Below are 21,863 nucleotides of genomic sequence, written 5' to 3'. Positions count from 1 at the left end.
GGAGGGGGACGAGAGGGGCAGGAGGCCGAGGCAGGTTGCAGGAGAGGGATGGGTTAAGGGGCGGTGCGCGGGTTAAGGGGCGGTGGGCGGGTTAAGGGGCGCTGGTCGGGTTATGGGGCGGTTGGGGGGTTAAGGGGCGGTTGGGGGGTTAAGGGGCCGTTGGGGGGTTAAGGGGCCGTTGGGGGGTTAAGGGGCCGTTGTGGGGTTAAGGGGCGGCTGGGGGGTTAAGGGGCGGCTGGGAGGTTAAGGGGCGACAGGGAGGTTAAGGGGCGGCAGGGAGGTTAAGGGGCGGCAGGGAGGTTAAGGGGCGGCAGGGAGGTTAAGGGGCGGCAGGGAGGTTAAGGGGCGGCAGGGGGTTAAGGGGCGGCAGGGGGTTAAGGGGCGGCAGGGGGTTAAGGGGCGGCAGGGGGTTAAGGGGCGGCAGGGGGTTAAGGGGCGGCAGGGGGTTAAGGGGCGGCAGGGGGTTAAGGGGCGGCAGGGGGTTAAGGGGCGGCAGGGGGTTAAGGGGCGGCAGGGGGTTAAGGGGCGGCAGGGGGTTAAGGGGCGGCAGGGGGTTAAGGGGAGGCAGGGGGTTAAGGGGAGGCAGGGGGTTAAGGGGAGACAGGGGGTTAAGGGGAGACAGGGGGTTAAGGTTAGGCAGGGGGTTAAGGGGCGGCAGGTGGGTTAAGAGGTGGCAGGGGGGTTAAGGGCCCGTGGGGGTTTGTTTAAGGGGCGTTGGGGTGTTATGGGACAGTGGGGCATTATGGGGTAGTGGGGAGTTATGGGACAGTGGGGGATTAAGGGACAGGAGGGGGTTAAGGGGCAGTGGGTGGGGGGTTAAGGGGCAGTGGGTGAGTTAAGGGGCAGCAGGGGGGTTTAGGGGCTGTGGGGGGGGGGGGGCGTTTAAAGAGCGGTGAGGGGTGTTTAAGAGGCATTGGGGTGTCATGGGACGATGGGGAGTTAAGGAGCGGTGGGGAATTACGGGGCGGTGTTGAGTTATGGGGCGGTGTTGAGTTATGGGGTGGGGGGGTTATGGGGTGGGGGGGTTATGGTGCGGAGGGGTTATGGGGTGGCGGGGGTTATGGGGGTTATTGGGCGGTGGGGGTTATTGGGCGGTGGGGGTTATGGGGCGGTGGGGGTTATGGGGCGGTGGGGGTTATGGGGCGGTGGGGGTTATGGGGCGGTGGGGGTTATGGGGCAGTGGGGCTTATGGGGCAGTGTGGCTTATGGGGCAGTGGGGCTTATGGGGCAGTGGGGCTTATGGGGCAGTGGTGAGTTATGGGGCGGAAGGGGTTGTGGGGCGGTGGGGAGTTATGGGGCGGTGGGGAGTTATGGGGCGGTGGGGAGTTATGGGGCGGTGGGGAGTTATGGGGCGGTGGGGAGTTATGGGGCGGTGGGGAGTTATGGGGCGGAGGGGGTTATGGGGCGGTGGGGGTTATGGGGCGGTGGGGGTTATGGGGCGGTGGGGGTTATTGGGCAGTGGGGGTTATAGGGCAGTGGGGGTTATAGGGCAGTGGGGGTTATAGGGCGGTGGGGAGTTATGGGGCGGTGGAGAGTTATGAGGCAGTGGAGAGTTATGAGGCAGTGGGGAGTTATGGGGTGGTGGGGGAGTTATGGGGCAGTGGGTGTTATGGGGCGGTGGGGGGTTATGGGGAGGTAGGGAGTTATGAGGCAGTGGGGAGTTATGGGGCGGCTGGGGGTTTTTGGGGTTGTGGAAGGTTAAGGGGCGTTGGTGGGGGTAAGGGGGCGTTGGTGGTGGTAAGGGGCATTGGGGGGGGGGGGGGGGGTAAGGGGCAGTGGGGGGGGGGGGGTAAGGGGCAGTGGGGGGCGTAAGGGGCAGTGGGGGGCGTAAGGGGCAGTGGGTGGGTAAGGGGGAGTGGGTGGGTAAGGGGCAGTGGGTGGGTAAGGGGCAGTGGGTGGGTAAGGGGCAGTGGGTGGGTAAGGGGCAGTGGGTAAGGGGCAGTGCGGGGGTAAGGGGCAGTGGGTGGAAGGGGCAGTGGGTGGAAGGGGCAGTGGGTGGGTAAGGGGCAGTGGGGGTTAAGGGAGGTGGGGGTGTTTACAGGCAGTGGGGGGTTAAGGGAGGTGGGGTGTTTACGGGTGGTGGGTGGTTGAGGGGCGGTGGGGGGTTTAGGGGCGGTGGGGGGTTGAGGGGCGGTGGGGGGTTTAGGGGCGGTGGGGGGTTGAGGGGCGGTGGAGGGGTTGAGGGTCATTGGAGGGGTTATGGGGTGGTGGAGTTGAGGGGCATTGGAAGGGTTATGGGGTGGTGGAGTTGAGGGGCATTGGAGGGGTTATGGGGTGGTGGAGTTGAGGGGCATTGGAGGGGTTATGGGGTGGTGGAGTTGAGGGGCATTGGAGGGGTTATGGGGTGGTGGAGTTGAGGGGCATTGGAGGGGTTATGGGGTGGTGGAGTTGAGGGGCATTGGTGGGGTTACGGGGTGGTGGGGTGTTGACGTTAGGTGGTCGGGTTGAGGGGAGGTGGTCGGGTTGAGGGGAGGTGGTCGGGTTGAGGGGAGGTGGGCGGCTTGAGGGGAGGTGGTCGGGTTGAGGGGAGGTGGTCGGGTTGAGGGGAGGTGGTCGGGTTGAGGGGAGTTGGTCGGGTTGAGGGGAGTTGGTCGGGTTGAGGGGAGTTGGTCGGGTTGAGGGGAGTTGGTCGGGTTGAGGGGAGTTGGTCGGGTTGAGGGGAGATGGGCTGGTTGAGGGGCGGTGGGCTGGTTGAGGGGCGGTGGGCTGGTTGAGGGGCGGTGGGCTGGTTGAGGGGCGGTGGGCTGGTTGAGGGGCGGTGGGCTGGTTGAGGGGCGGTGGGCTGGTTGAGGGGCGGTGGGCTGGTTGAGGGGCGGTGGGCTGGTTGAGGGGCGGTAGGCTGGTTTAGGGGCGGTGGGCTGGTTGAGGGGCGGTGGGCTGGTTTAGGGGCGGTGGGCTGGTTTAGGGGCGGTGGGCTGGTTGAGGGGCGGTGGGCTGGTTGAGGGGCGGTGGGCTGGTTGAGGGGCGGTGGGCTGGTTGAGGGGCGGTGGGCTGGTTGAGGGGTGGTGGGCTGGTTGAGGGGTGGTGGGCTGGTTGAGGGGCAGTGGATGGGGTTGAGGGGCAGTGGGCGGGGTTGTGGGTCAGTTGGCTGGTAGAGGGGCAGTGGGGGGTTAAGTGGCGGTTAAGGTACGGTGAAGAGGTTAAAGGACGGTGGGGAGGTTAAGGGGCAGTCGGGAGGTTAAGGGGCAGTCGGGAGGTTAAGGGGCAGTCGGGAGGTTAAGGGGCGGTGGGGAGGTTAAGGGGCGGTGGGGAGGTTAAGGGGCGGTGGGGAGGTTAAGGGGCGGTGGGGAGGTTAAGGGGCGGTGGGGAGGTTAAGGGGCGGTGGGGAGGTTAAGGGGCGGTGGGGAGGTTAAGGGGCGGTGGGGAGGTTAAGGGCAGTGGGGAGGTTAAGGGCAGTGGGGAGGTTAAGGGGTGGTGGGGAGGTTAAGGGCAGTGAGGAAGTTAAGGGGTGGTGGGGAGGTTAAGGGGCAGTGGGGGTGTAGGGGCTTTGGGGGATTAAGGGGAAGTGGTGGGGTTAAGTGGCGGTAGGGGGTTAAGGTGTGGGGGGGGGTTGAGGAACGGCAGGGGATAAGGGGTGGCAGGGGGTTAAGGAATGGCGGGGGATAAGGGGCGGCAGGGTGTTAAGGGGCGGTGGGGGGATTAATGGGCGGCAGGGTGTTACGGGGCGGTGGGGGGATTAAGGGGTGGCAGGGGGGTTAGGGGGCGGTGGGGGAATTATGTGGCGGCAGGGGGGTTATGGGGCAGTGGGGGTTTACAAGGTGGTGGGTGGTTAGGGGGCGGTGGAGGGTTAAGGGGTGGTGGATTTTTAAGGGGCGGTGGATTTTTAAGGGGCGGTGGATTTTTAAGGGGCGGTGGATTTTTAAGGGGCGGTGGATTTTTAAGGGGCGGTGGATTTTTAAGGGGCAGTGGATTTTTAAGGGGCGGTGGATTTTTAAGGGGCGGTCGAGGGTTAAGGGGTAGTGGTGGGTTAAGGGGTGGTGGAGGGTTAAGGGGTGGTGGAGGGTTAAGTGGTGGTGGAGGGTTAAGGGGTGGTGGAGGGGTTACAGGTGGTGGATCAGTAAAGGGCAGTGTGGGGGAGGACAGGCTACGAAGGTAGTCAGCCTGTTTTTCTGGGGGATTTGTGGGCTAGGGTAGCAGGACCCTTACAAGAATTTAATGTGGGTGAAAGGGCTAAAAATATTTTCTCGCTCTCACTCTTGCATTGACCCACACAATCACTCCATATCACATGCTGTAGAACAAACGAGAAATAGTGATAGAAACGACAGAAGAGGTAAAACAATGGCATAGGTAAATGTGACAGGGCTGACCACTTACAAAAATCATGGATGAGCCAGTCACACTGTTAAAACCTTAAGCATATCTCCCTAAAATATTAGGAAGCAAGATGGACTTTTCACAAAACCATTAGAAACCATTCATTTCAATGGCAGTAAAAACAGTGGGTAGATCTGCTGGCAAATGTGCTGCTCCTCCCTGTCTGAAACTAAATACAGTCTCATAAAATGTGGTGCAAAGTGATCTGTATGCCACAAGCACTACACACTGGAGGGCCTTCTCATTGGAGGCCAAGCATCATATGGCTGTTGCCTAAGCAAAGGAGGACCTCATCCCGTCCTCGTTGCTTTAATAGATGCAGGTTATTATCAGTCACTGAAATAACTGAGGATTGCTACATGCCTCTTTGGTTACTACATGTGTCTTCCTGTTTCTCACAATACCCATTTGCCCTGGTATCAAGCAGAAAGATACCTGCTTCCCCAGGCATTGTGGTTGGAGGCGGGTATCCTGGATATTCAGGACTACTTTATCTTCTGGGTACAAGTGTTACAGAGTGGAGGTCACTCAGAGAATCGGAACACACAAGGAATTTAGCACTTGAAGCAACCCCATTTGCTGCAGTCACCTTAAGACGGCAGACAGTATAGTCTTGACACAGGGTCAGATTGTTGACAGTGGACTGAACTCTCCAGAATCCATACTAGTAGCAATTAAATAGTTGCTTGGTCTCTAGCAAACAGACCAGACAATGGTTAACCAATCACGCTACGTTCTTCCCTACACAGCTTGTTAGGGTGAAATTCCTATAACTACTGGGACATGTGCAGTCTTTTTCTGGTTTGTGCTGAGGTATCAATACTGTTCTCTCCACACATGGGGAAACTGTCTAATCCGCCATATCAAATTAAAATACTGAAGGAGGATTTTCTTTGATGCTGCTGGCAGCTGACAAAGCATGCAGTACCAGATGTAGTAATGACGAGGTACTGTACCATGAATCTCAGCCAGTACTGATTCGAGTTCGCACATGGAGAAGGTGCAGTTGTAAGACTCATAAGTGTGAGACCCGAATTCTAACTTGCCGCCTCCCCCCCCCCCCCCCCCCCCGCGGAGTTGCAAGGTAGTGGGGAGATGTCGGATCCTGGCAGCGAACGGGACAGAGGCACGGCGGAGGTGTGGAGGGGCGGCGAAGGTGCGGAGGAGCGGCGGAGGTGCGGACAGGCAGTGGAGGGAGTGTTTTGGGGGGAAGCGGAGTGCGTGTTTTGGGGGGACGCAGAGGGCGTGTCGTGGGGGGACGCAGAGGGCGTGTCGTGGGGGGACGCAGAGGGCGTGTCGTGGGGGGGGACGCAGAGGGCGTGTCGTGGGGGGGGGACGCAGAGGGCGTGTCGTGGGGGGGGGACGCAGAGGGCGTGTCGTGGGGGGGGACGCAGAGGGCGTGTCGTGGGGGGGGACGCAGAGGGCGTGTCGTGGGGGGGGACGCAGAGGGCGTGTCGTGGGGGGGGACGCAGAGGGCGTGTCGTGGGGGGGACGCAGAGGGCGTGTCGTGGGGGGGACGCAGAGGGCGTGTCGTGGGGGGACGCAGAGGGCGTGTCGTGGGGGGGAAGCAGAGCGCGTGTCGTGGGGGGACGCAGAGGGCGTGTCGTCGGGGGACGCAGAGGGCGTGTCGTCGGGGGACGCAGAGGGCGTGTCGTCGGGGGATGCAGAGGGCGTGTTGTGGGGGGACGCAAAGGGCGTGTTGTGGGGGACGCAGAGGGCGTGTTGTGGGGGGAAGCAGAGGGTGCATTGTGGGGGGAAGCAGAGGGTGCATTGTGAGGGAAGAAGCAGAGGGTGTGAGGAGGAGGAAGAGGAGAGGGCATGTTGGAGATGGAACAGATGGCACATTGGTGATGGAGCACAGAGCACAGAAGTGGATCAGAGGGCAGGAGTCTTGGGAAAAGGATGTGGAGCAGAGGGCACGAGTCTGGGGCGCAGGAGGCTGAGCAGAGGATGTAGACAGACTGAGAAGAAGGGTAGGAAATTAAGGGAGAGTGTACATTGAAAAAGGTTGATACTGATGAGTTTGTTGTAAGAGACTGGAATAAGAAAATGGTGAAAGGAAACAAATAGGAGGTACACAGCAAGAAGGGTAAGAGAAAGGAACAACTGTAGTGGTACAAATTAAATAGGAAAAGTGAATGAAACTTTTGAAGTTAATAGCAGAAAGGGTGGTATATTCGAAGAAGAGAGAAGAAAGAATGGAGGAAGAAAGTATGAAAAAGAAACACAAGACCTTAGGACTCAGTGTTTAGCATTTTTCTTTTCCTAACAAGGCACACCTCCATAACTCAAGCATGACGAATTACGCCTATGACACCTTAGCCTTAAACTATTGCGAAGAATATAAAGAAGTGGAATCTTCAGAACACTTATGGGGTAATAGAAATAACTAAATACTTCAATGGTAAGGACATGAAATATATCTCAGATACTGGCATTTAAAACATGCAGTTTCCAACACACTAACATAAATAATACACATATATTCCAGGCAACTGGAAATTTCTTGGCGTATATGTGAATGAAAATTTTCATTACTTGGTTTGGGGAAAATCAGTAGTGCCTTTTATCTTTACAGCCAGCTGTGAAAGATAACCCATGGCTAAACACTAAGAATTGCAGAACTGTATGCTGTGGGACAATTTATCCTTTTTTTCTGAATGGACTATGTGACTGAATTCAGACTTATACCTAAGTAAGTCACAAAGAATCTTTGTTTAATGATGGTTGTGCTGCATAAATACTTAATAATATATATTCTTTAGAGGATTTAATTAGTTAGATTTTTGTGGCTCATAAACTGAAGCAAATAATGAGTGGGGCAAATAAAAGTGGTCCAGACGAGTGAATATATTTGGGCGGAATGTATGCATATAACCACACCACATGACATGCACACCAGGTGCATGCCCGCCACACAATCCACACCAGTTCAGACATTAATGCAGGCTGTGTCAGTGTGAGTGGAGCAGTGCAAAGGGGATGCTGGTGTTCACAGAGGAGCAGCAGGTGGTCATTATGGAAAGTTACGTGACAATAAAGTTATGGGAATAGTGTGGTCAATTGTTTGCTGAGAAGTTTAATGGTGTCAAAGTGCCAGCAAAGAGTGCCATGCAATGCTTAGTCCAAAAATGGCATCAGACAGGATCTGTTTTGAACAAGTCAAAAAGCATTCTGAAACATGCCTGCACACTAGAAAATGTTGCTGTAGTTCACCATAAAATGGTTCAGAGTTCTACCAAATCACTCTAGTGCCAGTTGAAAGAGACCAGAATATTATATCAATCATGCAGATGAATACTTCACCTGAAACTGCACATGCACCACTGCTGAGTGTCTGTTGCTCATGCACTAAAACCAGCAGATGCTCCTCAGTGCCTCCAGTTTTGTGAGTGGCTGTTCACTAAGGTAAGAACGAATGGCTTGAACATGGATCTGTTGTTTATGTCTGATGAAGCCTGTTTCATCTGAGTGATTATGTCAACTCACAGAATCACAGGAAGTGGAGAATCTGCGTAACTTCCACAAAACACCATTGCATGATCAGAAGGTCCCGCCTTCTTTCATCAGACTCTGATTTCAGCTCATTACATTGCAAACACTTTGAAACCATTTGCGGCAGTGTTAAAGGAAGAGGAAAAGATCTACAGCTATTTTCAACAGGATGAAGCAACTGCCCATACAGCTGCCTGAACCTTGGAGAACAGTTACGCAATCTTCACACCTAACAGAGTTGTTATCAAAGGCCAGTCTGGTCATGGTCCTAGCTGGCCATCCAGGTCACCTGGTCTGTTGGTGTGCAATTACTTTGTGTGGGGATGCCTCATGTTCAAAATGTATTGCAGCAACCCTCAGTCTTTAAGAACTAGCAGCAGAACATTTTGGATGAGACTGCAGGAATCCCAGCTATCCCAGCTTCAATCCGCCTTCAGAAACTTGCTGATCAGGCCCCAAAAGTGTCAAGAGATGAATGATGGTCATTTTCAACATTTGCTACAGTGAAGTTAGCACTGTATTTCTTTTCCTCTGCTGTGTTTCTTTCTATGCCGGAGCTCTGATCTCCAAGGCACAACCTGTAAACACACTGCAATGATGCACAGGATCACAACAGTAGAAGGAGGTATAACCACTTTCCACAAACAATACCTATTGAAATTTTCAGATAGAAAGCCATTTATGAATTGTTTCTCTTTGTTTAATAATCTACCAATCTAACATTTGCAAAATCCATCAATTTGGCAACTCCATGAAAAAATGTAAATGAAGTTTTTAAAAATTCTTGTATTCCAAAAATTGCAGTGCTTGTATCAAGCTGTTTGTTTAAACGTTCAGAGGCTGTAACTACTTTAAATACACTTTTCTCAAATAGTCTATTACATTTTTGGTGCTAGCCTCACTGACCCAGATAGTATTTAACACTCTGCTACATTGTACTGATGTGCAACACAAAAAAATGCAGCAAGTAAGCAATAATGTAAACAATTTCTAAAGCAGGTTTGCATATGTATAATTAATTTTTGCAATTACTTTTTTTCTGGTGATAAAAGTAATTCAGGAGCAACAAGCACAATGTAACAGTATCATTCAAATATTTATTTTTCTCAAATTTCAGAGATTAAGTCATATGACATTTTTATTATTTCTTGGTGTGGTGAAAACTAGGTTTCAAGTTTCCCCTAAATTAAAAAAATCATGAACAAACTTGTTCACTTTAAGATCATTATAAACGCTCCAGCCAGGACTGCAGAACTAAAGTACTAAAATTACTATACAAATTATGTATAGTGAATTCTTGTATGCCAACAGTTTCACTATGAAACAGCAATAAACAAGTAATAAGTAATTTAGAAATTGAGATATCATGTCATGGAAATCTCCTTCATGAAGTCATAACATACTAGATGTAGGTGAGAATATCGCCTTTGCTAGTACTTTCAATTCAGTGCAGGATATCCAAGTAACAAATGAAAACACTAATCATGTATCGGGCCTATTTCTTTTACACCTTTCTAAAACACCATGACAGTCTACAAGCACTAATACCATACATGGTAGCAAAGGAGACTTAAAATTACACAGAAGTTCCATATGAGATGAAGAGAAAGCTGGAACTAAAGAAAATAAGAATTTGACCAGAATGATGGCACTTAGAAATGGAACAAGATGACAAGGGAGAAGGGAAATACGTTCCATGCCACTTGTTCCTCACAGAGAAATAGGTGAAATAATTATTTCAGTAAATGGGATGTATTAGTATTTAAAGGCTTAATGGCATAATACAAGAAATCTTGGTATATCTAAGACAGCTGCAGAGGTCAATGGGCTCTGAATACCAACAGTCGTGCACACTTCTCTAATATAAACTGACTAGAAACACATACCATGCAAAACGATTAGTAGTAGCAATTGTGAACATTAATGCAAAATTATCTGCTTTTCAGTTTGTAGTTTAACAGTGTAAACATACATTTTAAGTTCGTAGGCTAACTGTGTAGACATACATAAGACTTCAGGAAAAATCAATGGAACCAATGATAAGGGACCTGGAGGACATATACATGATGGAAGGTCTTCAATCCAGAACACTGTTTCTGGCAACATAAATGTATCTTCCAGATTTAAAACTCAACTGTCTTGCACACAAATTAAGAAATTGTATCACTTATAGGAAATTCTGATCAATGTTTAGGCTCTATTTAATCTGCTGGCAATTTAAAACATGCTAGTAGTTGTGCGTAAGAAAGTACACCACGTACAGGGTTATTACAAATGATTGAAGCGATTTCACAGCTCTACAATAACTTTATTATTTGAGATATTTTTACAATGCTTTGCACACACATACAAAAACTCAAAAAGTTTTTTTAGGCATTCACAAATGTTCGATATGTGCGCCTTTAGTGATTCGACAGACATCAAGCCGATAATCAAGTTCCTCCCACACTCGGCGCAGCATGTCCCCATCAATGAGTTCGAAAGCATCGTTGATGCGAGCTCGTAGTTCTGGCACGTTTCTTGGTAGAGGAGGTTTAAACACTGAATCTTTCACATAACCCCACAGAAAGAAATCGCACGGGGTTTAGTCGGGAGAGCGTGGAGGCCATGACATGAATTGCTGATCATGATCTCCACCACGACCGATCCATCGGTTTTCCAATCTCCTGTTTAAGAAATGCCAAACATCATGATGGAAGTGCGGTGGAGCACCATCCTGTTCAAAGATGAAGTCGGCCAGTTGTGGCATGAGCCAATTTTCCAGCATGTCCAGATACACGTGTCCTGTAACGTTTTTTTTTTTTTTCACAGAAGAAAAAGGGGCCGTAAACTTTAAACCGTGAGATTGCACAAAACACGTTAACTTTTGGTGAATTGCGAATTTGCTGCACGAATGCGTGAGGATTCTCTACCGCCCAGATTCCCACATTGTGTCTGTTCACTTCACCATTAAGAAGAAATGTTGCCTCCTCACTGAAAACAAGTTTCACACTGAACGCATCCTCTTCCATGAGCTGTTGCAACCGCGCCGAAAATTCAAAGCGTTTGACTTTGTCATCGGGTGTCAGGGCTTGTAGCAATTGTAAACGGTAAGGCTTCTGCTTTAGCCTTTTCCGTACGATTTTCTAAACCGTCGGCTGTGGTACGTTTAGCTCCCTGCTTGCTTTATTCGTCGACTTCTGCGGGCTACGCGTGAAACTTGCCCGCACGCGTTCAACCGTTTCTTCGCTCACTGCAGGCCGACCCGTTGATTTCCCCTTACAGAGGCATCCAGAAGCTTTAAACTGCGCATACCATCGCCGAATGGAGTTAGCAGTTGGTGGATCTTTGTTGAACTTCGTCCTGAAGTGTCGTTGCACTGTTATGATTGACTGATGTTAGTGCATTTCAAGCATGACATACGCTTTCTCGGCTCCTGTCGCCATTTTGTCTCACTGAGCTCTTGAGCGCTCTGGCAGCAGAAAACTGAAATGCGGCTTCAGCTGAACAAAACTTTATGAGTTTTTCTACGTATCTGTAGTGTGTCGTGACCATATGTCAATGAATGGAGCGAGAGTGTATTTATGAAATCGCTTCAATCATTTGTAATAGCCCTGTACTGTGCACAGAAGTCCATGATTACTCAATCAAGTAGAAAAATATTTACTGTCTTTAGTTCACTATCACCAAAATGTCAAGGAAATCAAGTTATTCTGATATAATCAGGGGGTAGGAAAGGGTGATTTATTTTTCTCTCTCTCTTCAGCATGTGTGTATATGCCACCTTCACTTATCCCCTGAGCCTAAGATACATCAGTCACTGCTTCAGTTTCTGTTGCTTCCTCAACCGTTTCCACTGGCAACAACATCACTTCTCCCTCTTCTTCACCATTATGAATATAATACTAGAATATCTTAAAACACACACACACACACACACACACACACACACACACACACACACACACACACACAAAGGAAGGAAAATTAGGTTTTAACATCCTGTTGATAAAGAGGTCATTAAAGTTGGTGTTTTGTTAAGGTTAGGGAAGGAAGTCAGCTGTGCCCTTCCGAAGGAAACATTCTGATATTTGCTTAGAATGATTTAGGGAAACCAGGAAAAAGCTAAATCTAGTGAGTTGGATGTGGATGTGAACCATCGTCCTCCAAAATTCTAGTCCAGTGTGGCTATAATATCAATGAGTCACCGTTGGAATTGGCCAACTTGTACAAATACCTGTTTGTAACACTCTGTAGTGATATGAAATGGATTGATTACATAGACTCAGCAGCGGGGAAATCAGGTCGTAGACTTCAGTTTACTGGTAGAATACTGGGGAACTACAATCAATCTACAAAGGAGATTGCTTACAGACCACTCGTGCGACCCATTATAGAATATTGCTGAAGTATATGGGAGCTGTACAAAATAGGACTAATAGGGGATATTGAACATATACAGAGAAGGGCAGCACAAATGGTCACAGGTTTGTATGAGCCATTGGAGAGTATTACACTGATGCTGAAGAAACTGAACTGGCAAACTCTACAAGATAAAGATGTAAACTATCTTGAGAAAGTCTACTTACAAGGTCTCAAGAATTGGCTTTAAATGATGACTCAAGGAACAGAACCCCCTATGTATCGCTCACACATGGTTTCAAGAATTGGTTTTAAATGATGACTCAAGGAACAGAACCCCCTATGTATCGCTCACATCCTCTCCGGGGGACACCACCTTGGTGAAGCACTGTCTTTGTGGGTGGAGAGGCTTGCGTATCCGCGTGAAGCTGAGGGCTACGCTGAAGGTAGAGGACCTACTGCCAGAAAGGCCTTAGTTGATGGATCAGGCTAAGAGTGTCTCACAACGTCCTGTCTTCCTTATCCGTTCCTAGTCCTTACCTAATTCTCTTCCCCAACCCAAGGTGTGATGCGACCCACGCCGAGGGGTGTGTGGCACATGGGAAGATGTGTCGCAAACAGGTTTCTTAGGTGTGGACTGTGTAGATCCTCAGACCTCATTCGACCAAGATGGACATGAAAGATGAAAATAAATTAAAACAAACTGAGGGGGGCAAACTGAGACCTCATATGCCCATACATTGGGGTCAGGACCGATAGAGGTCTGGACCTGAGCAAGAAGTTGGAACTGTAACTGATAAGTTGGACCAAATCAAGATTAAAGCTTTGTCTGGGGCCCCGAAGAGGAAACTTCTAAGGGAACAGTAACAAAAGGAAGGGAAAGAATGGCTTCCAAAACATAAGTGGAGGGAGTTAAAAGGGCTTGAATCCAAGACCCCCAAGAAAAACTGTCTCAAGTTGAAGGTGATATGCAGACCCCCACAACGTCGAAGACAGGTAACAACAGAATAAGGGAGGAATCTACGTCTTCTCTCAGGCTAAGCGAGCCCAGAAAAAGCCGAGGCAAGAAATAGGGAAACAGACCTATAGTACTGCAGTCTTAGTTTTTAAGATGGCAGTTATCGAGGAAGGCTATCCACTGACAGGCATTGCCTTGCAGCAGGAGCAGCTCGTACAGATGGCCCTCTTTGAAAATATTGGGGAGGAAAGGGGGGGCACTGGTCCAGGACCCAATTCCAGGAGGATCTATCTAGATCATGGTGCCCTCATTTTTATCTGTGAGTGGGTGCATACAGTGGAATGGGTCAAGGACAAGGTGCCCATGATATCCCTGTGCGAGGATGCGAAGCTTCTGGTCAACACGGCAGCTGAGCTTCTTAAGACTGAAAAGGTATCAATATGGGTACCCAAGATCCTCAAGGATGTGCCTCCAAAGACTCTGTTCGAGAAAATAGGGGTCCAGAATCCAAAAGTCTCGACAGAGGATTGGAGAGTAATCAACTAGTAGGCTGTACTGGAAGGACGAACCCTGGTGGTGGAGGTCGGAGGGAAGTCCGTGAAGGCAATGTGAGAGCAAGACCTGAAATTGTTTTTAAGGTTCTGGCAGGTGGCTGTCAGGGTAATCAAAGACCTCAAAGGCAATGACAGCAGCAAGATGGAGACTGGAAGTGCTGCACATTAATCTGCAGCACAGTAAAGGGGCCACTGCTACCCTGAGCCGTTGCCTGGGAGACAGGAAGTGGACAAGGCCCTGATACAAGAACCCTACATACATAAAGGGAGCGTATCGGGCCTTGGTGACACTGGAGGTAAGCTGATTTATGCTAGAAATCTAAGAAACTCCAGAACATGCATGAGAGATGGAATTTCTTTCATGCCAATGATGGATTTCTGATCCAGGGACCCTCTGAATACCAGGATGCAGCAACGTGAAGAAGGTATCACAAGGGAAATTGTTTTGGCCTCAGCATACATTCCTTATGAAGACAGCTCTCCTCCTCCTTCAGAGGTGAGGAGACTGATAGAAGCTTGCCATCGGCAAGGCGACCAACTGTTTGTTAGATGTGATGCCAATGCCCACAACCTAGTGTGGGGCAGCAAGAACACCAACAGCAGAGGTGAGTACTTTTTTGAATTTCTCTTGTCTAACAACTTGGAGGTCCTGAATAGGGTGACGAACCTACATTCAGGAATAGCAGAAGGGAAGAAGTAATTGTCATAGCCTTTAGTTCCATGATGATGGGCAGCAACGTCGAACAATGGCATGTGGCATTAGAGCCATCCTCATCGGACCACATGTGTATTAAATTCAAGACTAAAATGGAAATCAGACAGACAGACCACAGACTATAGGAATCCCAGGAAAACAGACTGGGAGATATATAGAAGGGACATTGACTTAAGCTTATTGGAAATTAAAACCTTGATAAGGAACCCAGTAGAGTTTGAGGAAGTACAAGAGGCTGTCACCTCTGCCATAGTGACTTCATACCAGGTCAACTGCGCAATCACCAAGATGTGCAAAAATAGGAGTGTGACTTGGAACAATAACTCGGAAATGCAAAGAAAACAAGGTGTGATAACTGTTCAACCTTGCATGATATAAAGGACAATGGGCAAAATATCGTGAGGCCCCTGTCAACTACAACCTTGCAGTTAGACAAGCAAAGAAGGCATCTTGGAAGGCATTCTGTGAGGAAGTGGAGGGCACGGATGCTCAAGGCAGACTTCACAAAATCCTCACTACAGTACCAACTAATTCAGGACATACATTGAGGAAGGAGGATGGGGAATACACAAAGACAGCAAATGATATGTTAGAACTGCTCCTCAAAACTCACTTTCCTCAATATGCTCTGGCGGATAACATAGATCAGAATGTGATCCCCGAGAGACAACGGTTCCCAGGCGCTCGAAGAGAGGGCTGGGCATTGGCCAAGGAATGTGTCGACTTCAATAAAATCCAATGGGTGGTGGAAACATTTCAATCATTCAAGGCACCTGGCCCAAATTGAATCTTTCCAGCACTCCTGCAACAGGCAGGAGAGAATCTCATAAGAGTCCTATGCAGGTTATTCAGGGTTAGCCTAGCAGCAGGAATCAGTCCCAATGCCTGGAGGGCAGTGAAGGTTGTTTTTATTCCAAAGCCAGAGAGAATTGATCATACCAAGGCCAAGGATATGAGACCAATCAGTCTGTCCTCCACCACTCTTAAAACATTGCAAAAACTGGTTGATGTGCATGTTGGGGAGATGAGGCTAACTAGGGCTCCTCTATATTTAAACCAAGATTCATATCAACCAGGCAAATCATGTGAGACAGCTCTCCATCAACTCGTTGGGAGGGTGGAGAAAGCACTTCACTTTCAAGAAATAGCCCTCTGCATCTTCCTGGAAATCGAGGCGGTCTTTAGTAACACAGCCTTCGATTCCATGGTTAGGGCAGCAGAGGTGCATGACCTAGGGACTACTAAATGTAGGTGGACTAGGGCCATGGTTAGTGGAAGGAAGGTAGAGGCCTCCATGATGAATGAAAAGGTGGAGAGTGATACCACTAGAGGTTGTCCATAAGGAGGAGTTTTGTCCCCTTTATTTTGGAGCCTAGTGGTGAATGAACTCACTGAGGAACTAAATTGCAGGCAATACTTCTGCCAAGGATATGCTGATGACCTTGACATAGTAAAACTTGGAAAATTTACTGACACAATTAGGAATTTGGCACAAGGTGCACTGGACATTTTGCAAGACTGGTGCATTAAACAGGATCTAAGGGTTAATCCTAAGAAGACTGTTGTGGTGCCATTCACATAGAAGCATATCCAACACTCCAGCTGGAATCTAAAGCTCTTTGATGAAACTCTACCTGTGAAGGGGACAGTGAATTATCTAGGGGTAACCTTATATGAGAAACTAACATGGAACCCTCACATTAAGAGCATCTGCTCCAAGGTGAAAGGTATGCTAGTGAGTACCAGAAGGACTTGTGGCAAAAACTGGAGCCTAAGCCCCGGAGCTATGCACTGGATATACACCACGGTGGTTAGACCTAGGATCTCCTACAGGGCCGTAGTGTGGTGGAAGAAGGTAGAACAGCAGGTTGCAGCTAAGGAGCTTGCTAAGGTGCAGAGACTGGCCTGCTTAGCCATAACAGGTGGAATTTTAGCACACAAACCACTGGGATGGAAGCCATGCTGGACATGCCTCATTACACCTTTGGGTCAAGATGAAGGGAGCAGCTGGTGCATACAGACTCAGAACTGATAAAAACTGGATCTCCTTGAGATATCCAGAATCACACGCTAAAATAGTGAGCAAGGTAAATATAGGAACGGCTGGGGAAATGCCAGCTGACTATATAATAACTCTCAACTGCTTCAACCAGCCTTATAATAATTGGAAGCACAAAGCAGTGGCAAAAAACAGTTTGACAACATACGGGGGACACTGACTGGCTCACTAATGGGTCGAAATCAGACCAAAGTGCTGGCTGGGGTGTATGGAGTTCAGTCAACACTGGAGGGCATCATCTCTCTAGGAAAACTGGACTCAGCATTCGAAGTTGAAATTATTGCAATAAGGGCATGTGTGGAGAATAATAAGCGTAGGTGCTACAAGGACCGCAGCATCTACATCTAGCCAGGCAGCCCTGAAATCATTGGCAGCTCCTGCAACAAGATCTAAGATTGTTGCAGAAGTCACAGGGCTCTGGTGGAACTAGGGGGAAGCAATAGGGTAAACCTAGTGTGGGTCCCTGGCCACTCAGGGATCAGTGGCAATGAACAAGCAAACGGATTGGCCAGGATGGGGGCAAAGACTCCAAGGCTAACATCAAACTAGAACTATGGAACTGGCTTAGAAGATAGCACATGGAATACTGGACCAAGGTCTATAAACAAAAACATGGTAAGGTAATGATACCAAAGCCATGTTTCAAGAGAACATCTGTAATCCTGGATTTGAACAGGAAAGAGATTAAACTCATGGTTGGACTGATTATCGGCATGTGAATTTCAAAAAACACCTACATGCAATGAGCATAACGGAAGAAGACCCTAAATGTAGGATCTGTGATGAGAGTGAAGAAACTGCATCACACCTAATTTTTGCATGCACAGCATTGGAGAGCAAGAGAAAGAATTTTCAGGACAACTAGACCTGAAGAAATTGTGTCTAAGAAAAAACTGGTAAGGGGGCTACGTGCACTATTTGAGGGCATTGATTGGATTTACTAGATATACAGGGAGTGATACTGCACAGTAAACTTGGTTTCGGTGCGGCAGTTGTGGGTTAGACCAAAGCTGTTTTAGCTTCCCTGCCAATATCAAATCAAATCAATCACTCACATAGGGATCAAGAGGACAAATTTAGAAAGGTATTCAAACAATCATTCTTCCTGTGATCCACATGTGAATGGAATGGGAAGAAACCCTAATAACTGGTACAATGGGATGCACACTCGGCCAAGAACTTTGCAGTGGTTTGCAGAGTATGGATGTGGATGTAGATGTAGACAATCACTGCACCATCACTCATGCAAAAAACCTTCTTTACGTGGCTGTGGACAACTCAGTACCTCATTTGCATGGTGTGTTGTTACCTTTACACTTCCCTTCTTTAGAGCTGAATGATAAGCAAAGTGTCTATTTGCCATGCAAAAGCGGATTGCCAAACATTCCAAAATAATGGAAGAATCACAAGCTTCTAGAAGTTTTATTTAGACTTGGAAGAAATGGGAAGGTTACATACTGCAACAGGATGTAACCAGTTTCTTTCACTTTCACTGAACTTCCACTTTCCTCAGACATAGCTTTATTTTAATTATTTTATTTGTAATTCTGTTCTCGAATTGGGCTTACTTCTTCTATTTATACTCCCCCCCAATCCAAAAAATAAATAAATATATACATAAATAAATATATACATAAATAAATAAATAAAAAATCTCTCTCCCTCTCAGTACTGTTCCTGATGCTATTTCAAACTTATGTAAGGACTAAAATCACTCTGAATCATTTTGCTGATGAAATAGTGTGACTGACCAGTGTTAAGTTACTTAACACATCAAGACCCTACATGAATGGACAAGTGTGTGTGTGTGTGTGTGTGTGTGTGTGTGTGTGTGTGTGTGTATGGTTTCACACTGCAATAGTCTTTACTTTCAGGGCTTGAAGTGCAACCAGATTGTTGCTTTATCATAGAATATAACTGTAAATGAAGGAGAGAAAATTTCAGTACTGTAGTCCTGTCCGTAAAACATCTTTTGGTATATGTCAATTTCTACTACAAAAGAATGAAGATACAAACTCCCTCTGTTATAATAACATAAAAAGCACAATTATTTTTTATTTTTAAATTCAATCAATCATGTACCACCACTGGACAGAAATGCCATATACTAGGGTGAGCCAATAAGTATGTCACAAATGCAAGAATCATTTTAAATTTTGTGCTTATATGTATCTAGAGGGTGGCAGCACAAATAGCATGGAAGGTAGCCAACAGGCAGTATTCCACGGACAATGGTTAATGATCTGCAGTCCTGTCAAGATGGCAGGTGTGCAATGTGGGTGTACCCGATTAGAAAAATGAAATTTCTGTGACCTGAGGGACTGTATGCAGAGCATGTCCATAGTGAAATTCATCCTGTGTATGATTAGAATTGTATTTCATGGAAATTTATGTCAACCAAATACAGGAATTCAGCAAAGGACAAAAGAAGTCACAAACAATGAATGTCCTGCCCACTCTCGTTATAAAGTGATAGCACATTGTTTCCCCATCTGGGGGCATTTCACTGTCCCCAAGACACACATTGATCTTGTGGGTTAAGGCAATTTAAGGTTAAAAATAAACTTATTACATAATAAGAGGTCACCTGTTAGATGCGAGTGCTGCCACAAGAACACTGTGTTGAAGAGGCTTTTATCACCTTGTCGAATTATGGGATAAGTGTTTTAAGTTTACAGAGGAATATGTAGAAAAGGAAAATAAATTTCAAGCCAATATACATGGCTCTGATGTCTCTTTCCCAGTTTGTGACTTACTTACTGACTCACCCCTGCACAATGAGAGGAAAGGAAGAAAATATATACATAAAAATGGAGTATGCCAACTCGTCATAGGGTAGAAGAGAGATTACATATAGACTGCAGCAAAATATTCATCATTTTTCTTGTAAGAATGAGATACCTTTCAATTTACTATTGGAAAATCCAAGCTCTTTCTCTCTCTCTCTCTCTCTCTCTCTCTCTCTCTCTCTCTCTCTCTCTCACACACACACACACACACACACACACACACACACACACACAACTTAAAAAAATTGGTGCGAGGGTGATATCTACAGAACATTGAATAAAACCATGTGTAGTCTTAGGTTTCAGATTGACCATTTAGCTTGCAAATACATATTTACAGTAATCTCTCAGAAATATCAACTTATAATTTTTTTAAGTATTATGTAACAAATATTGTGACAGTTCTCAAATAAAGTTATTATTCTTCTAGAAATAGCATAAGTACACAACTGAATTTTTTGGTAAGAAATAAATGCTAAAAGCTCACATTTCACACAGACAAAACAAACAAATTCAATTCACAAACAGTTGTGAAGCATTAGAATTTCAATTTTTTTAAAAAGTAAAAATAATTACATGACACTTACAACAAATTATACACCACTGAGAATAGCAGTGTGAGGAGGATTCAATAGTTTCTTGTTTCCCACCACCAGAGATGAAATACTAATACACTTCAGCTAAGTTTTCTACAATTTAGTTTTGTAAACATAAAAGCATTTTATATAGTCTTTATAAATAGCTTTATAAATTATACGTGTTACACAAAATTCATCTTATGGGAAACAAATGCCTGCATCGCACATGCCTTTCCAAACTTGATTTATGTTTCGATTTGTAGGGACACAGTGGACACAAAAATTGTGGTTCTTTGCCACATTCCTGTCTGATGTGCCGATTCAAATTATGTTTGTGGAGGTAATGTTTCCCACAAGTTTCACAACGAAATGGGCCCAGTCTCACTTTTGGTTCAGAGATAAATAAATTCTGCTGACTTTCCTTCATCACATCATCATATCTCGTAGTGGAAGGTCCTACAATGTGAAGAAAGTTATTTCATTATTGTGATGTGCATGCAAAACATATCATGAATAATTAGCAGAATCATTGTGACAATATCAATGTGCTATTCATGCCCTAAGCGAAATATTCAACAAAGTAACAGAAGCACATGACACTAAACTATGATTACTTAGTTTTTAAGGATTATTACATACGAGAGCAATCTGTGTGTACAAAATGTCATTAAAAAATTTCATTACTCATGAAAATGAATAAAGACTATATAGACTAGACACACCCACACAAACACAAACACACACACACACACACACACACACACACACACACACACACTTAATGAAAACTTTAAGCAGTGACAAATATCTGTTCCACAGCAATTAATCACAATCCACAAAAATATTGACAATTTTGTTTAAATGGGTTTCTTCCTTGGACTTCATGTATAGAAAACTTTGGATAGTATAAAGATAGGGTTTTCTTCCTTAAAAGTCAAAAAATAGCATTTCTTGAGAAGTAAACTGAAAGACTAACACACAAATCAAAGTAAGGAATGAAAGCAACATGGGAAAAGTAAGTGTGTTACAATTATCCACTTACTGAAGTCTTGAGCTATAGCTAAATATGCATACAATTTCTGTGGGGGCCGAAAAAAAATAAAATAAAATAAAATAAAAAAATAAAAAAAAAAATAAAAAAAATTTACAGGTGAAAATTGAAATGCAGAAATATAAATAAATCTTATAAGAATATTATTCAAGGTACAATGGAAAATATGGGAGAGGACAAATTTAGATGAAAGGCAAACAGAAATTCTATTACTCATTTGGATGATCATCAATATCTTTTACTTTTTTATTTTTGTTTCTTAATTGATTGAGTCAGATAGCAACACTGATTGTGAAGACTAAACATAGAAATAATTGCAGATTTGCCAAATACAATTTTTTACTATTTTTTTACGGAACATACCGTAACTACAACTACGTTACAAGTCAACAATGTTTTACAGAAATGTCACAGAAAATTGCAAATACTATGTCAAATACATACTGAAATCTCTCTCTCTCTCTCTCTCTCTCTCTCTCTGCATGCACGTGTGTGTGTGTGTGTGTGTGTGTGTGTGTGTGTGTGTGTGTGTGTTCAAAAGAGTTTCTCATGGCGATGAAAAATGTGCGACTGTAAGCTGCTTTTATGTTTTGTTAGATGTGGACAATATGGACATTTAAGCTGTGGTTGTTTTCCACATTCAATGCGAACATGTCTCATGAGATTCTGTCGATATCGGTATGTCTTCCCACAATCTTTGCAGCCAAAGCTGTTTTCTGTCGTGTTGGTATACTGACGTACTGCTGGCGTTGTTAACCACCCATAGTCTCCACCTGGGCATGTACAACAAAACCGTTTTACAAATTATATAACTATATGAAAGCTAAAATATGTTAGTAAATTCATAATAATAATAATAATAACAATAACAATAACAATAACCACAATAGAGTATAGGGAGAGAAGCAAATTTTTGAAACATAGTACTAACTCAGGATACTAAACTGTCCTTCTTGTAAATTACGAGAGAACATAAAATGGCAGTTATCATATAGCAAAATGCATT

At 46.1% G+C, this 21,863-nt stretch overlaps 2 protein-coding genes across 2 annotated transcripts; one reads left to right on the top strand and one right to left on the bottom strand.

Moving 5' to 3' along the window:
* Positions 1-1,043: 1,043 nt before the first annotated feature.
* On the top strand, positions 1,044-1,505 carry LOC124606519 (acanthoscurrin-2-like). The gene has a single exon (XM_047138503.1). It carries the CDS (start codon positions 1,044-1,046, stop codon positions 1,503-1,505), a length of 462 nt encoding a protein of 153 aa, XP_046994459.1.
* Positions 1,506-2,431: 926 nt separating this feature from the next.
* Positions 2,432-17,956, bottom strand: LOC124606518 (proline-rich extensin-like protein EPR1). The gene is made up of 3 exons (XM_047138502.1): positions 17,894-17,956; positions 3,727-4,125; positions 2,432-3,088 (listed from the first exon to the last, which is right to left on the bottom strand). The coding sequence occupies exons 1-3, from the start codon at positions 17,954-17,956 to the stop codon at positions 2,432-2,434; spliced, it is 1,119 nt and encodes a 372-aa protein (XP_046994458.1).
* Between the last annotated feature and the right edge of the window lie 3,907 nt (positions 17,957-21,863).

The sequence above is a fragment of the Schistocerca americana genome, chromosome 3 (genome assembly GCF_021461395.2).
Source record: "Schistocerca americana isolate TAMUIC-IGC-003095 chromosome 3, iqSchAmer2.1, whole genome shotgun sequence".
Lineage (NCBI taxonomy): Eukaryota > Metazoa > Arthropoda > Insecta > Orthoptera > Acrididae > Schistocerca > Schistocerca americana.
The sequence above is the reverse complement of the archived record's forward strand: the minus strand, read 5'-3'. Positions and strand labels throughout refer to the sequence as shown.

Bases quoted from the DNA above. Each gene is read 5' to 3' on its own strand.
- LOC124606519 (XM_047138503.1), top strand. From the start codon at position 1,044: ATGGGGTGGCGGGGGTTATGGGGGTTATTGGGCGGTGGGGGTTATTGG.
- LOC124606518 (XM_047138502.1), bottom strand. From the start codon at position 17,956: ATGTCTGAGGAAAGTGGAAGTTCAGTGAAAGTGAAAGAAACTGGTTAC. The intron at 4,126-17,893 runs GTAACCTTCCCA...CTGCTACCCTAG, and splicing joins GTTACATCCTGTTGCAGTAT to CCCACAAATCCCCCAGAAAA. The intron at 3,089-3,726 runs GCCGCCACATAA...CCCCTCTACCAG, and splicing joins CACTGCCCCATAACCCCCCT to CCAACTGACCCACAACCCCG.